The sequence below is a fragment of the Tachysurus vachellii genome, chromosome 16, assembly GCF_030014155.1.
Source record: "Tachysurus vachellii isolate PV-2020 chromosome 16, HZAU_Pvac_v1, whole genome shotgun sequence".
Lineage (NCBI taxonomy): Eukaryota > Metazoa > Chordata > Actinopteri > Siluriformes > Bagridae > Tachysurus > Tachysurus vachellii.
Genome location: NC_083475.1, coordinates 7,339,031 through 7,354,637, shown reverse-complemented (window position 1 = coordinate 7,354,637; position 15,607 = coordinate 7,339,031). Strand labels below are relative to the sequence as shown.

The 15,607-nt window shown below is 40.9% G+C and overlaps 2 protein-coding genes across 2 annotated transcripts; both read right to left on the bottom strand.

Annotated features, from left to right (window-relative positions):
* Positions 1-1,353: 1,353 nt before the first annotated feature.
* On the bottom strand, positions 1,354-2,700 carry fgf23 (fibroblast growth factor 23). Its single transcript, XM_060889887.1, has 3 exons — positions 2,463-2,700; positions 2,244-2,347; positions 1,354-1,749 (listed from the first exon to the last, which is right to left on the bottom strand). Exons 1-3 carry the CDS (start codon positions 2,698-2,700, stop codon positions 1,354-1,356), a joined length of 738 nt encoding a protein of 245 aa, XP_060745870.1.
* A 6,187-nt stretch (positions 2,701-8,887) lies between these two features.
* On the bottom strand, positions 8,888-14,769 carry fgf6b (fibroblast growth factor 6b). The gene is made up of 3 exons (XM_060889898.1): positions 14,436-14,769; positions 13,759-13,862; positions 8,888-9,145 (listed from the first exon to the last, which is right to left on the bottom strand). Exons 1-3 carry the CDS (start codon positions 14,767-14,769, stop codon positions 8,969-8,971), a joined length of 615 nt encoding a protein of 204 aa, XP_060745881.1. The 3' UTR covers positions 8,888-8,968.
* Between the last annotated feature and the right edge of the window lie 838 nt (positions 14,770-15,607).

Genomic DNA, 15,607 nt, shown 5'->3' with positions numbered 1-15,607 from the left:
AGACATTCATTCATTCATTCATTCATTCATTCATTTTCTACCGTTTATCTGAACTACCTCGGGTCACGGGGAGCCTGTGCCTATCTCAGGCGTCATCGGGCATCAAGGCAGGATACACCCTGGATGGAATGCCAACCCATCGCAGGTCACACACACACACACACACACTCATTCACTCACGCAATCACACACTATGGACAATTTTCCAGAGATGCCAATCAACCTACCATGCATGTCTTTGGACCGGGGGAGGAAACCGGAGTACCTGGAGGAAACCCCCGAGGCACGGGGAGAACATGCAAACTCCACACACACAAGGCGGGGGCGGGAATCGAACCACTAACCCTGGAGGTGTGAGGCAACTGTGCTGACCACTAAGCCACCGTGCCCCCCTAAATGAAGACATGTTTCAGGCTATTTCTATAAAGCTCTTCCTCTGCAAGGGTTTAGTCACAGAGGCTTTTATTTCTTAAAAATGCTTCTATGGTTAAGTGTCCCAGTTTACTTGAATGTTCCAGAACATCAGAATTCAGTGTGTGTGTGTGTGTGTGTGTGTGTGTGTGTGTGTGTGTGTGTGTAGTGTGAGGGTGGACAATGAGAACACAAGGCACAAACAGTTTGAAGAAAAAAATATTCTATTCATCTTCTCAGGTAGGAGACAAAATGAATATAATTTATATTACAGTTTATAGGCATATAAATACCATAAATAAGAACACTGGAATTAAATAAATAAATACAGAGATTTTAATAAGGTTAAAACTATGCCTGTTGTTGGCGTCCTGCACCAGTGGATTGTTTTTAGTTTGACTGTTTTTTGTTTTGTTTTTTGTCAGATTAGGAATGAAATATGTATAGACTGGTACAGAATAAACAAAAAGTGTGTTTTTTGGAAGCAAAAATCTTAAATTAACATTAAAGATTAAGACTAAAGAAACATTTTGGTCCTCAACTGGTTTTGAGCTTGACCTTGACCTTGTCTATAAGCGGTTATAAAACACTATATAGCTTTTACTCAAGACAAAATCCCAACGTTGAACCCAAGTTGATGAAAAGTTGTGCTGCACCACAGTGTTTGTGTTTCTGTGTGTTTCTGTATACAATAATAATCTACAAATATTATAAGCTAAATAAGAGTCACCTGATTATGACCCCAAAGTCACCCCAAATTCTGCTGGATCAACAAAATTAAAGCAAATTCAGACAGTGTGAAAAATCTCTTTTCGAAAGTGTGGCAAAATGCTGCGAATTAATAATTATTTTCAATTTTAAAAATGTCCTATATTACTCATAATTATCTGAATTAAAACGTCCTGTGGTCCAATTACGATGAAGATAAACAGACGAGTGACTTCACCCCACTGTCCCTGACATCCGAGGGCTCCCGGGGTTCCTGACGTGCTCCACGTCCCAAGGGTCGTCGTCATTAGGTGACGCGTAAGTTTCCCGCGAGCTCTTGCGGTCCTCAGGGCGCTCAACATCGAGGTCGACGTCGTCATCACGGGCGGCGCGCGAGTCCGACTCCTCCGCCTGGCGGTCGCGTCGCTCCCGGTGCTGCAAACGCTCCAGCGGAACTGTGCTCTTCTCAGACATGAAGAGGGACGTCTGCGCCACATTGCGACCCGATGTGTACACCTGCTTCACACCATCCAGATCCAGAAGTATGGCATTGCGGGTAGAGTAGTACACGTCACGGTGGTTTTCCAAGAGTTTGTGATGGAAGAGGCAGTCATCCCTGTGGCAAAGTGTCTGAGAGAGAGAGAGAGAGAGAGAGAGAGAGAGAGAGAGAGAGAGAGAGAGAGAGATGCACAAGCAACAGTTATTCTAAAGTCTATAAACAAGTTAAAAGCAATAACAAAATATTACATAAATATAATTTAACGGATTAATTCGAGTCTAGAAACATGCTACACATTTCTCTGATGACAAGGTGACATCAATATTCAAAAAATGTCACCACTTTCTTTGTTTCCCCTTTTAACGCACAATTAATCAAAACATTTACAACGCGTAATTATTAACCTACATGTGTTATAATCTTACAGTGTTCCCACTATAGTATTTCTGTTATATATTATATTATATTATATTATATTATATTATATTATATTATATTATATTATATTATATTAGTGTCAAATAAAGTACATTGTTTTCTCAAATTCTAACGAAACTTTAATTCTAAGAAAGCATAACAGCCATTGATTAAAGGTGGCTCTATAAATGTTATCAAAGACACTTACAGATGTAAAAAGATTTCCATTTGCGTCCATGCACAAGAACCGGTTACTTTTCACTCCAAATATTGCAATCTGGTCCCGGCTTTCTGCTTTCAGCAACATCACACCTGTTGAAATGATGCAAATAAGTCAGGAATAAATTCTGCACAAAGCAAAATGGTGCATTTAATAAAACATTGAGCGGCAACTTGTTTAGAATGGTATACATAAATGCGCACTCACTGTATGAACCCCGGTGCGTTGTTTTACGCACGTGTCCAGTCAAGCTGATCTCCAAGTAGAAGTTGTTGAGCTCGGTGCTGGAGCGCAGGTGCACGTATCTCCGCGGGTTTCCCCAGTTGGAGCCTTGAAGCGGTGAAGAAGGGTTCGGGGCAGCTTCACAATTTCTACATCCATGAAGTGTCCCGAGCCAAAGCACCACAAGAGCGCGCACGTGCAGGCGACGAACAGCTCCGCGCATCATGATCCCGAAGATTATTTGGAAAAAAAAACTCAACCAGAATAGTCGAAACAGTCTGTTCTGATGTGTGCAAAAGCAAAGGCTGGCTATTTAAGCGCATCCTTGTGCCACTCCTCGTTTCCCGTTTTGACGCAACGCTCGCCCCCATGTACGAGAAACGGAAGGATGGGGTTTGTTTGGAGCGTGTGCACCTTTTTCTGGTTTGGGTTAAAGTTAATTGGCTGCTGCAAGACATAATTGCATTTTAACACGATGTTGACTTTTCTCGTGCCCACATGCCACAAATTGACGGGGTGCGCGTAAAGACTTATCCACTCATCTTAGCCACTTTCACTGCATTTTGCACTCAGTACAATGCATAAAAACCCTGAAATGTAATAAAAAAAAATTACACTTGGACGCCATGACTAAAGGACACAATGATAAAAACGAAGATTATAAAATATCCAACTTTTTTAATGGTGCCAAAACACGGGCATCCTCACACTGGCCAGTAGAGGGCGCTCGCGCTCCACGTGCTCTGCAATGCTCCTTCTCTGATATTACACTTTACTTCATTTAACCCCAGTTGTGTAGAAAGATTTCATTCATCTCATTTTCTCTAAATTAATTATTAAATAATTAAAAAAGAGTATTTATAAATATTTTAACTAATTAAATGGTGATGTGATTGATCAGTGAATTCAGGGAAATTGGGACAAACTCAATCATTATCAATTAGAGCTGAAGACTTCCGGTGACATGAGCGACAGCTGGATGTGGGCGTGTCTACAAACAGATTGCTCCGCCCACTGCTAAACGTTATCACCATGGCAACCTGTAACTGAGTAGAAACGCCAACTGATGGCTTCATTGTACATGACATCATTCATCACGCGTGGTATTGGGTCATGTTGCTTTAGTTCTTCTTTTACAATGAACTTTGAGGGAAGTTGAACTTCAAGTTGGGGGCACGGTGGCTTAGTGGTCAGCACGTTCGCCTCACACCTCCAGGGTTGGGGGTTCGATTCCCGCCTCCACCTTGTGTGTGTGGAGTTTGCATGTTCTCCCCGTGCCTTGGGGGTTTCCTCTGGGTACTCCGGTTTCCTCCCCGGGTCCAAAGACATGCATGGTAGGTTGATTGGCATCTCTGGAAAATTGTCTGTAGTGTGTGATTGTGTGAGTGAATGATGGTGTGTGTGTGCCCTGCGATAGGTTGGCACTCCGTCCAGGGTGTATCCTGCCTTGATGCCCGATGACGCCTGAGATAGGCACAGACTCCCCGTGACCCGAGGTAGTTCGGATAAGCGGTAGAAAATGAATGAATGAATGAACTTCAAGTTTCTCTGGTGCTTGTGCTTGTCAAATACTATTCTTCTCTAAAGAGAGAGAGAGATAGAGAGAGAGACACTGTGTGTGTGTGTGAGAGAGAGAGAGAGAGAGAGACAGAGAGAGAGACACACAGAAAGAGAGCGAGAGAGAGAGAGACAGAGAGAGGGAAAATGATGAGATTTCTTTATTTAAAGTACATATTTCTAGCCCCTTGTCTTACTAATCTACTAGCTAAAGCTTCATGAGGTGAAGTGTTTGTGTGATAGAGCAGGGAGCAGGACAAATGCAGACTTCAGTACCCTGTGTGTTAGAGAGCGACACTGAGTGTGAATGACTCAGTTGTCCTAAAGCTGCTCAGATTCCTGCTTCAACATGACCATGATGTTTGATTAAGAGAAGCTCTTTGTACTTAATCATCCTCCACATTTCACAAGCAACCAGACATCATGAATTCTTAAGATTCATATGTTTAGGGAAAAGAAAACAAACAGGAGTCATGTTACAAAATCAAACTTTTTATTTGTATCAGGAATATGGTTACACTGCTGTGCACAGCACATACGTACAAAAATAAAAGAAAAACCCACTTTCCCCCCAATATATTCATTTGCACACGTATCATTGTTGGTTTTCAGAAACAAGTGATTGAAGACGTCTGTTTCCTACTGCGTCACGATCATTGTAAGAAATCATAACTAAGGCAGGAGGTGAGGTATATGTTAACAGTGGAAAGGAGAATGGCAGGTGAACACAATGGGGTTTGAAATGTACACGATGAGAAAGAAGAAGAAACAGGGACAAAAAAGAAAAAAAAAAGAGAGAGAGAGAGATTTGAAATTTCACAAATACTCCCCCAAATCACAGTTTTTGAACTTTTTTCCGGTGACATGGTAAGAAAATGAACTGTAACATTTGCATGCAGTGTTCAAACAGGAAGTACTTGTAGAAATTCGTCGCTTTCTGCCGAATGTGTACACTGTTAAATGCCACGTGCATTGTGGCTGAAATTTGAGGTACTGTGAGATGAAAATGAAATCGGTCATAAATACTAACTATCAGTGTAGATGATGTGATTAATGATGCGCTGTTTACAAAAAAAAAACCTTGAAATAAATAAATAAAAAGTGACATAATAATCCCTATCTTCATCACCAAAAGAAACTCCAGTGAATTCATGACAATGCATCTTCAGAAACGTGGCTCTTCTCTGTGCTTCTCAGAATGGAGATCTAGCAACAAGCTCAGCTGCTCCCTTAAATAAGCAATCCATTCTTTCTCCAGAGGACAATAACATTACAACCCAAATCCTGAGACTGGCATGACATTCTGATGCCTGGTGCGCCACAGATTCCTGAGCCGCAGGTTGAGCTTGGCTTCGTTGAGAAGAACGACTGGCTTGCACTGACAATGTCCATTCACAAAGACATTCATAGCTCTTCTGATTTTGACAGGCTACATCTCACAGGAAACTGGCTTCTATATTGCATGCCTAGTAAACATTTTTACAGCTGTCTCCATAAATCTGCATGACATGCACATCCACGGTCAGGATCGCTCACATGCACAAAATATTCACGCACATCGTTCATTGTCCACACTAAGACACGCTAAGCCAGCTACTCAGTCCCGTAATCGCTCTCTGGTCCTTCTGCGCGTTTGAATGTGAATTTTACACACATTCCAATGTGCGTTCTAAGTCAGAGAACTCAACTTGCCTTCTGAATCTGTTACAAAGATTTGATTTGTAACAAGCCACATGGTGTAGAGACAGTAACAATAGCCACCAGCGTGTGTGGCGTTAAACACAAACACCTGAATGATGGTGTAATCTGTTGACTTTAGACAAACAATTCAGTGATTCGTATTGAAGAAACCCAGAAGACACACTAACCATACCTAGAGCTAGAGGAGAAAACAAAGAGCTTAAATCTTAAGGATGTTTCAGAGCATGTTTTCTGTGCATGTGTTAAGTCTAAGCACATTTTACAATAGAAAATATGACAGACAAGGATTCTCAGTCGCTTTGTTTAGTTCATGATGGAGCCTAAAAACCCTTCACAGGCAACGATAAGGCTCTTTGGACAGAACGTGATCTGATCAAAAGCTTTGATTTCAACATGCAATACAGAGCAAACACATGAAAGGAGATTGCCTGTAAACGACATCCAAGATGTCTTCATGGGGACAAGGACGGAAAAAGATCGAGCTGAGAGACATGAGAGGCACCCAACATAGTATTTTTAACAACCAAGTGGAAACGAAAAAGAAGCTCTTATTCGTTACACCAACACCACACCCTATTACCTTCAGTACACACTGATTCTTTGGGCGTGCAACGGTATTAAAAAATCCAAATATAATCCTGGATAGCAGTTTTAGTTCTGCTTCTGTGAAACATATTCAATAACCAATTCATTATTATAGACTATAGATTTAGCCATTTAGAAATCTTTCTTAAATGAATGTGCTAAAAGGGCCATTTTGTGTAGTATACTTTTATTAAAACAAAAATCCTCTGCTCTATTAAAGTAGAAATACTCTTCACTGTAGTGTGTACCCTGTTTTGTTTCATGTTCAACAGGACTACACCTTCAAACACAGGTTTACTGTCACGCCTTCGATTCTGTCTCGGGCCTCGATTAGACCCTTAAGAAGAATCTACAATACGTGATGGCAAACTCAGGGACTTTGATCATCTGAGCACGCCAGGGTTCAGGGCTCATGTGTGACCCTGGCCATAAACTAAAAAAGGGCCGATATCTGACCAGGGCTGCCCTGGGTTACTGCTGGAATCTCAAGGCCTTGACAAAGCGCTAGAGTTTTTTTTTTTTTTTTTACAGGAATAACTGTATGATGCTCAGTGGGCTCAGGTATTTAGGAAGCTGTTGTCTCCACCCCCTGGTCAGGAGCTGCATAGTTCCAGCAGAATGAACAAACAAATCCGGCTGTGGCGTCCCATATGTCTTCCTCTGGATTAAAATAGTTTTGTTCCTACCCTGTTCCCTTTGAACAGTTATTTCTCAAAGGTTCGACATGGAAAGTGGGTGACCTCTGAATTTCAATTTCGAGCAAACATTCTGAAGGCAATGTTCTGAAGGCATTTAGACTTCAGTACTGATTTTGTACAAAAGAACCATGTCTGTCTTTGTACACAAAAACAGCACAGCATCAAGCCTGTAATTTTATTTGCCGGTAACAGCAGCAGTATAGCCTCTAAGACAGCACTGTGCCACTGCAGTGCAGCTGCAGCAGAGAGGCTTAGCCTTGCAGCCTGTCACACACACTCCCACTTCCCCCGGGACACTGCCACGAGCCGCTCCACATCACGCATACGGATACGCACACACACACACACACACACACACACACACACACACACACACTCTCTCTCTCTCTCTCTCTCTCTCTCTCTCTCTCTTTCACTCGCTCTATGAATAAATAAATTCATTTATGAATAAATAAATATCTCCTGAACCCTCAGACACTAGCATCGATGGCCTCTTTGTGCAATCTGAAACACGCTTTTCCATTAGCAACAGACAGTCAAGCATCAAGCTCTGTGCTTCCAGATTTTTTGGCCAAGCTCTTGGTATGTACAGCAGTTTCATTGGTTGAGTAGACTAGCACATACATACATACTAGAAAAAAAACAAGCTTATTTTAGCATATATCGAGTGTACCATCTTCAGCCATTCCAGTAACGAGCATTACCAGCGTCGCAGAGTCTAGAAATGGGAACGGAAATACTTCTCAGGACGCACTTGCACAAGTTTGCAAAAAACATCTGAAGCTAGAGGGCACAAGAGAAAAGTACACCAGGCGCAAAGGAACTCTTGGCCACCGGAAAAGATAGTCTTGCACCATATATATTTTTCAAAACCTAGTTCTTAGATGAAATAGTAAACTAAACAGACAGTCGAAGTCTGTTTAGTTCACGTCTAGTCAAGTCTGACTCTGAGTCACTCTGGGTCAGCACTCAGACCGGCCAGTTTGAAAAAAAAAGGTCAAAAAGAAAAAAAGTGAAATCAAGCTGAGATTAGATGGCCATCATGACACCCCGACCACCCCACCACCCAACTACAAAACCCCCTCCCTCCCTGCTTCCCAAACACCAACCCCTCAGCGGGAGAGTCCCTCCAGAGCCCTGGCTAGCATGTCAGCCCTATTTCTGACTCCCTGGGGCGTTCGGAGAATGCAAGTTAAAGGGGCGGCATGGAGGAATGCCAAGGCACCTCAGCTCATCATGCAGCAAAAAAGGGATCTGTGTTGCTTTAAGTGCTCTCACATTTCCATGGCAGGAGAACTAGAAAAAAATAAATAAATAAACAAAACAAAATAATAATAATAAGAATAATAATAATAATAATAATACTAATAATAAATAAATACAAATCTAGATAAGTTTATATATATATATATATATATATATATATATATATATATATATATATATATATATATATATATATATATATATATATATATAAACCTGACAGCACAAATGAAACTATCAAGCTTGCTTTGGCATAGACAAAAAAAAGTAAAATTCATTTTCTGCATAACTCCTACAAATCCCTTTATCCCTTTAATAAGCGGCTCTGAGGTAATTAAAAAATGCTGTATCAAGCTGGACATCTTCCGTCTGTTCCAGTATTTCCTTATGTCCTGTTAAAGCACCCGAATAAGGTGAGGAGACCGGCAATGCCTCCAAATCCGTAAGCCGTAATGTAAAAAAATGAAGAAGCAGCAAAAATGGCATATACATAAAAATCAAAAACAAACCAAAAAAAAAACTTTGGCTATCCAAATATACATATATCAAGTCACAATAATAAATATTATCGGAGTAGTATTCTTGCAGTCTCTTTTTGGTGGGTACGTATTCATCGTTATCAAGTCTCCTGTGTACGGAGAGCAAGCCGCATGTGCAAAACCAGAGCGCTCGTGCCAGTCTCGCTCATATTCGAGGAAGGAAGTGAGTGACCGTCATGGAGGTGCTGGCCTTGTTGCCCCTCTTCACTCTGCCGTGTTTGCTGAGAGCGATATAGTATCCCTTGTAAACGGAAGACTCGTAGGCATTATAGTTATTTGGCAGCAAGGTCTCCTTGAACTTGCACTCGTGTTTAAAGGTGGGCTGAAATGAAAGGAGAGAAAACCAGATCAGAAACACGGATGATTGAAAAATTATATACACAAACATATCACTCTTTTCTTAACTGATTGAGATGTTTCATCCTGCTGATCATTTTTATGCACTAGGCTGAAAATAATGGTGCAAACTAGTTACAAAATATAACACAATCCTTCCATCTATTGGCTTTAAGCCTATGTTTTTTTTTGGTCTAAATGCTGTCTTCATGTGCTATTGCAACGATCCTTCTTCTCACTTCTGAAGCAATAATTATGATTAAGTCTTCTTTGCGTACTTTGTCGTAAACCTACGAAACACGGACAAAGGCAGGTTTATCCGTACGGATTTAATTTTTTCTTTTCTTTGTATTTTGACACCATCATACATATTACACAGTTAGTTACAGTGATGATAACAAGCTGCCATTTATATGAATGAACAAAATCCTTATATCAAGTACAGAAACTGTACTTTCCTCCATCATGTTAAAACTCAGTTATCAGAACCTTCTCTCAGTTTCCCAGTCGTAATTATGACTTGAGGGATCAATCATGTGCAACTTCCTAGTAGAAAACTCATATTTATGATAACTGATAGCCCTTGAAGACAGCAATAATAACAGTATTTCACAAACACATTACTAAATACACAAACAGAAATGAAGTAAAATATTAAACATATATAGTAGATATTAATTTTACTTGGGCGTGCAATGAAGAGTTCGGAGACAAGCATCTTTATGAGAGACAATACACTAAACTAGGAATGCTACATTTACATATACAGCGAGTTGCAGTGACAAAGTGACTGGAGATCTTTCATGTTCAGTGAGCGCTGGTGAGCGTTGGTGACTAGATGTGGGCGTGTCCAAGTGCCAAAATTTTAAAAAGTTCAACTTCTACCAATGAGAACAAAGAACAAAAGCAGAGCACACATGATCTCATATGATACGATGCATATAACAACTGCTGAAATTTATCCACAAACACCAAATCTCCTTTCAGAATGTTTCATTATAGCCACAAAACGAATACTGATTCGGAATACTAGTCGCTCCGCTGATAAACGTTGTTACCGTGACAACCAGTAGTAGACTAGGAACGCATACTGACAACTTTATAGTACAGAGACTGGAGACTTGCAGAGATGAAATCGCTGTATGTGTGCATGCAGCTTTAGACCTATGTGAAGCAGAACAGATGACTGCTCAGTCAGGGGATCTAATAAACCACAGGCATGTTTCCGTTAGAGAAGAGCACCTTAAATGCACAGTGCATTAATCTACAGCCTCAAAACAGCTTAATACAAAAAAGTACATTAAAGAAACACTACATTACAATATTATGACCTTGATTTTGTATCATATTAAGCTCATTTCTTTCTGTATCTACACACTAAAATTGCAAAATGGATTTTTAATATAATTCTTCTGCATCGTTTGCACACAGTGTAACAACATGTTTCTCCAGGTCTACGGTACAACACGCAACAGAATAAGATGGGCGCAGGACAATAAACACACAATACATGAACAGTAAACTGAAAATTACTAAACATTAATACATTAATATGTATAGCAGGATATAGATTTAGTGTTTATAGGGTGCTGTATAATTCCTGCCTAGGCTTAATGCTTTCTGCTGCTATGAAATCTAACACTACTTCCATGTCATTATGTAAAAATAGGATAAGCTGCATCAAGTGCTATATTTTTAAGCTGGCGGCAAATAAATGAGGCTGAAACACGGAATTCTGCTGTGATTGCATCTTTAGCATGATTGATTAGAACAAGTAGTATCCGTTCCAGGCCCTATTCGTAACAAACACACCTTAATACAGATTAATAATGCTTCATCGTTTATGGTGAAAAATGTGATCTGTGTCGTAGGTTCGCATTTTCTATCCGCTGTTTTTTTTAGAGGTTAAAGGAACATGATTTCTGTTGCGTTCAATTCAAACACCAGTTCAAATTCGTTTTTGAGAGCGCTGAGTAAGAATGATGCTATGTTACTAATTGTCCTCTCAGAATTTTATGTTATTTACCTGCGTAATATTCTGCCAGAATTAGTGACCTAGCTAAAGTAGGTCTTTCTGCCTCTTTAGAATCTGCACATGAGGTCAAATTGTAAGTGTGTTTAGCATGACGAGATCACGGAATGTGACAAATTTGGATAGGTGAGCAAGAGGAAGTGAGGAATGACTGTTTATCATAACTAACGTTTACACGATTTAGCTTTTGGGAAAAACAGACATTATCTAGTGATGAGAAGCAGTAAAGTGTGAAATGTGAAATGTAAGTGAAGGTTACTAAAATAAACAATATATTTGACTAAAAAACACAACAACATGACTAGTAGTCATATAAAAGTCATATATAATTAGACAAATAGCAAGATACTGTATATGTGGGTAATAAAACAAAGTCTCTCTGAACCCAGTGTTTGAATAAGCAGAATCCATTCCTCAGACATTTTGTGACTGAGCTAATGATCTCTCAGGCTACTACAAGGTGATAAAAATGGCAGCAAGACTTTAATGGTTACTTTTAGCGACAATTAAACCACATAAACATTTCGGGTACTTTGCGGATACACCGTTTACAAACTTACAGACTTTTATGCATAAGTGAACAATACGTAATGAGGAATGTACAAATTCATCTTTAATATGCTATTTAAAATTGCCTTGGCGTTAACATGTATCTTGGCAGACTTCATGCTTGTGCCATATAGTGACCTTTAAAATGGTCAAGTGGAATTTGGCATTTTTGGTACAAACTCTAAGTCCAGAGTTTTTACTTCCTAATTTAATACCTTTCTTGTTATCGCTGTAGTTACTACAAGTTAGTTCATTATAGTTAGTGAGTAATGTACAATAAAAAAATATCTGTAGGATAATTAGGATTTTTTTAAAAATATTCCTTAAGAAGCTATTTTACCATTCAGCTTATTCTACCATTCAGTAGAATAATATCAAGTTCAAAGCTCTAATATGTTTTCCTGTGACCTGACATTTGAAACTGAGCTGTCTTGGTCATGGTGTACTTGCTTGTCACAAGGGACCCGGATTTAATTGCGCGACTAAAGAGAGACTATCATGTACAGGATGTTGAAACTTTCAACAAGGCTATAATGAGGGCGAACAGATGATGTGAAAAACACTAAGGGGTGATACAAAGGTGAGGAGGACAAGTGATAAACTGAAGTCCTTTTTTTCCTCCCACTTTTGCTACTTTGGACACTTACAATAACTTCACATTATCTGTAGTCCTGAATGAATATTTTTTGTGTTAATTAACTAATTAACTAACTGTTAATTAACCCTTCATTTCCAGATGAAACAGGAACACTGATGGATACATTAGACGCTTGTCCATTGTTGTTACAGTTGTCCAGTTGTCCAGTGTTCCTCATATCATCTCAGGGAGTTTTTCCTTGCCGCCATCGACACCGGCATGCTCATTAGGGATAGGGATAGATATACAGTATCATACATTTTAAGTTAATCTTTTTTTAAAATTAATTTTAATTGTATATATTCACTTATTTACTTTTATCCTTATTTTTTCTTCTCCTTATTATTATTATATATTTGTTTCTTTTTCTCTCTCATCATTTTTATATCAATAAATTGAATTGAATTGTTACTTTGGTATGTTTATTAATTGTGTGTGTTTACACATTATTTTGCATTCTGTATATATGTAGTATATACAGTGTTATGGATCAATTTAACTGACGCATGTAAGTTCAACGTACAACTTTCAACTTTTACACTCTTTGAAAAACCTACAAGCTTTTTTGAGACTTTATGGCTGTATGTCATTTTTATATATAGATATAATGTCCATGTAAGCAATTATTTATGCTTGTAAATTTACATATTTCTATTTAGTGGCTAAAAGAAACCTGCCATTATTTATTTATTTACTTTTTTCCCCACAACTTACATACTTTACCTAAAATTCTGCCCTAAATTTAAATATATAGAGCCGTGATCCTAAAAGGGTTCTGCTTTGAATCCACTCAGTTGTAATGTAGAACAATTGAGGGTTCCCCAAAAAAGTGCAAGAGCCTAAAGGTTCTAGTTCAAACCAATTAACAAATCTAAACAGTGACAATGTCAAACTGCAGACTACAAAACTCAGATGTTGTGAAAACATCTGTGATTTTTGTTTTTATGAGGAAACTATATTAATTAAAATATAAAAAGATAATAAGCAGTCGATTATTGATCGTTTCACCTGTTTTGGAATTTCAAGGCAAGTCTTTGCACTTCAGTACACTTCAGTGATTTGGCTTCTCTAATGCAATTCTTCAGCCCATTAACAAGCCATTTATTAGGCTGAAATGACTACAACGAGTAGTTAAGAGCTGAGTGAGAAGTTATTGTATCTTGTAAATACTCGTAAGTCATTGAAATGTCATTGCTTCAGCTTTAACACACAATAATGAAATAATCCCTGCTGCTCTCACATCTGAAAACAAGCCCCTGAGGCTAAAGAGAAGTGTAACAAAAAAGATGTGCAGCACACAGGGACAGAAGGAGGAGGAGGAGAAGAAGGAGGAGGACGGAGAAACCCTGCCTTTAAGGATGCTGGGTGAAGTGAAACCTACCGATCCGTACAACCTTCCCCTGCTGCTCATGGCGACGAACAGCTCGCTCTTCACGCCGTACAGAGTCACCACCCCGCGCTCCACCGCGGAAATCTCGATCAGACCTGAGCAGAAAGTATACACACACACATACACACACACACACACACACACACACCAACACACGCACGCACGCACGCACGCACACACACACACGCACACACACGCACACACACACGCACATACACACGCACGCACGCACACACGCACGCACACGCACACACACCCACCGCGTTAGAGATTCAGATCAATTCTGCAGCACCAAGAACAGCAGCAGGCAGTCGGTGTGCAAAAAAACGGTGCCTTTGTTCCAATCAGAACAAAAAAGGACGTTGAGATCAATCAGAACAACTCTATGCGTCTTACAGAAGTCCAATCAGGACAGGACAGAGCGGATTCAGGACTTCCGAAGGAGACGGTGTAAAAATAAGTTGCTATATCCGTCCAAGCATTTGTGTCATGTGGACACTTTACACTAACGGATATATTGTGTTTTAGTAAATAAACGCATTAAATGTGAATATATAAATTAATATATAGTGACGGAACTGTGCGTCCGGGTAGTGTGCGGGTGCGCGCGTGCTCACGTGTGTATGTGCGTGTGTGTTGCATTACAGAATTTCTGCACGCAAACTCACTGTATTGGTTCTCGTCGTGCACACCGTTGATCCGGCCATCTGGGAGGACCTGCAGGTGAAACCCGATGCCCACGTTGCAGTAGAGCCGTCGCACGCGCTTGATGCCCAGCAAATAGTCGTTCTCCCAGCTCGTGTCCGCCCTTTCGCCCGAGATGGCCAGCACAGAGCGTGACAGAAGACTCTCCCAGCGACGCTCGGGCCACGTCCCGTTGATAGCGCTGGCGCTGGGCGGCCCGATCCCGGCTAGCACGCCCAGGAAGAGCACAGCGGCGAGCGGCCAGCGCGCGCTGGCCTCGCGGACCATACTGACGAGCGACCTTCGCGCAATGGCCATCCGGTTTACCTCGGGGGCACGTGGTGCGAAGCGCACGGACCTAAAAATACCGCTCCTCCTGTTTTCCTGCCTTCGGCATGGCTGCACGAGCTTATTTTAGCGTCACGGAGCTGGGTTTCAGGAGCGTAGCGCGAGCGCGGACTCAGTGGGGGACGGAGTAAGAGCGCGTTGCGACGTGCGGTGGCTGTGCTGGTGTAGATAGTAGTGATTAGCATGTTTCGGCTCTCTTTGCTTTTAGGGGCAACGCCGGACCACTGTGTGTGTGTGTGTGTGTGTGTGTGTGTGTGTTGCCCCACACTCACTGAGCACCTATCATACCTTGCCAGGCCCCCAGCATCCTGACGTGCGACATCACTTTGTCCTCACGCACTGTCCCGCGGTGGGAGGGAGGAGCACAGAGAAAGTTGTGATGAGCGCTCAAGCACTAGCTCTGGATGGGACTACAAGAGTCCCAATTTGGGACGCCGGTCATATGGCTGACCAGGCCGCTTCCTTATTTAGAAGGAAGGTGTAAAAACAGGTCACTTGTCACCGGAGAGCTATGGACCTCACACTACCGTCTGACACTTTTCTCCCCCCCGTTGCCTTTTTGGAGGAAGTTTAGACAGGTTATTATGAAAGCTTAAACTGTTTAATTTCCCGCGATGATAGCAAATGGCACGATAAGCACGAGTGATGTCTAATCCAGAAATAAATCCCATGCAAAGCGCAGGGTTTAGATTATAGGGATGCGCGGTGATGCTGTACAAAACGCGCGCGCCAGTCGGTGTGCCGTGACGTCAGTGCAGCATCTCTCGTTCTATGGTCTTATGGTAGCAATACATCATGTTCTCAAGAA

Bases quoted from the DNA above. Each gene is read 5' to 3' on its own strand.
- fgf23 (XM_060889887.1), bottom strand. From the start codon at position 2,700: ATGCGCGGAGCTGTTCGTCGCCTGCACGTGCGCGCTCTTGTGGTGCTT. The intron at 2,348-2,462 runs GTGAGTGCGCAT...TCATTTCAACAG, and splicing joins AACGCACCGGGGTTCATACA to GTGTGATGTTGCTGAAAGCA. The intron at 1,750-2,243 runs GTAAGTGTCTTT...TCTCTCTCTCAG, and splicing joins ATGGAAATCTTTTTACATCT to ACACTTTGCCACAGGGATGA.
- fgf6b (XM_060889898.1), bottom strand. From the start codon at position 14,769: ATGGCCATTGCGCGAAGGTCGCTCGTCAGTATGGTCCGCGAGGCCAGC. The intron at 13,863-14,435 runs GTGAGTTTGCGT...CTTTCTGCTCAG, and splicing joins GCACGACGAGAACCAATACA to GTCTGATCGAGATTTCCGCG. The intron at 9,146-13,758 runs GTAGGTTTCACT...CTTTCATTTCAG, and splicing joins GGGGAAGGTTGTACGGATCG to CCCACCTTTAAACACGAGTG.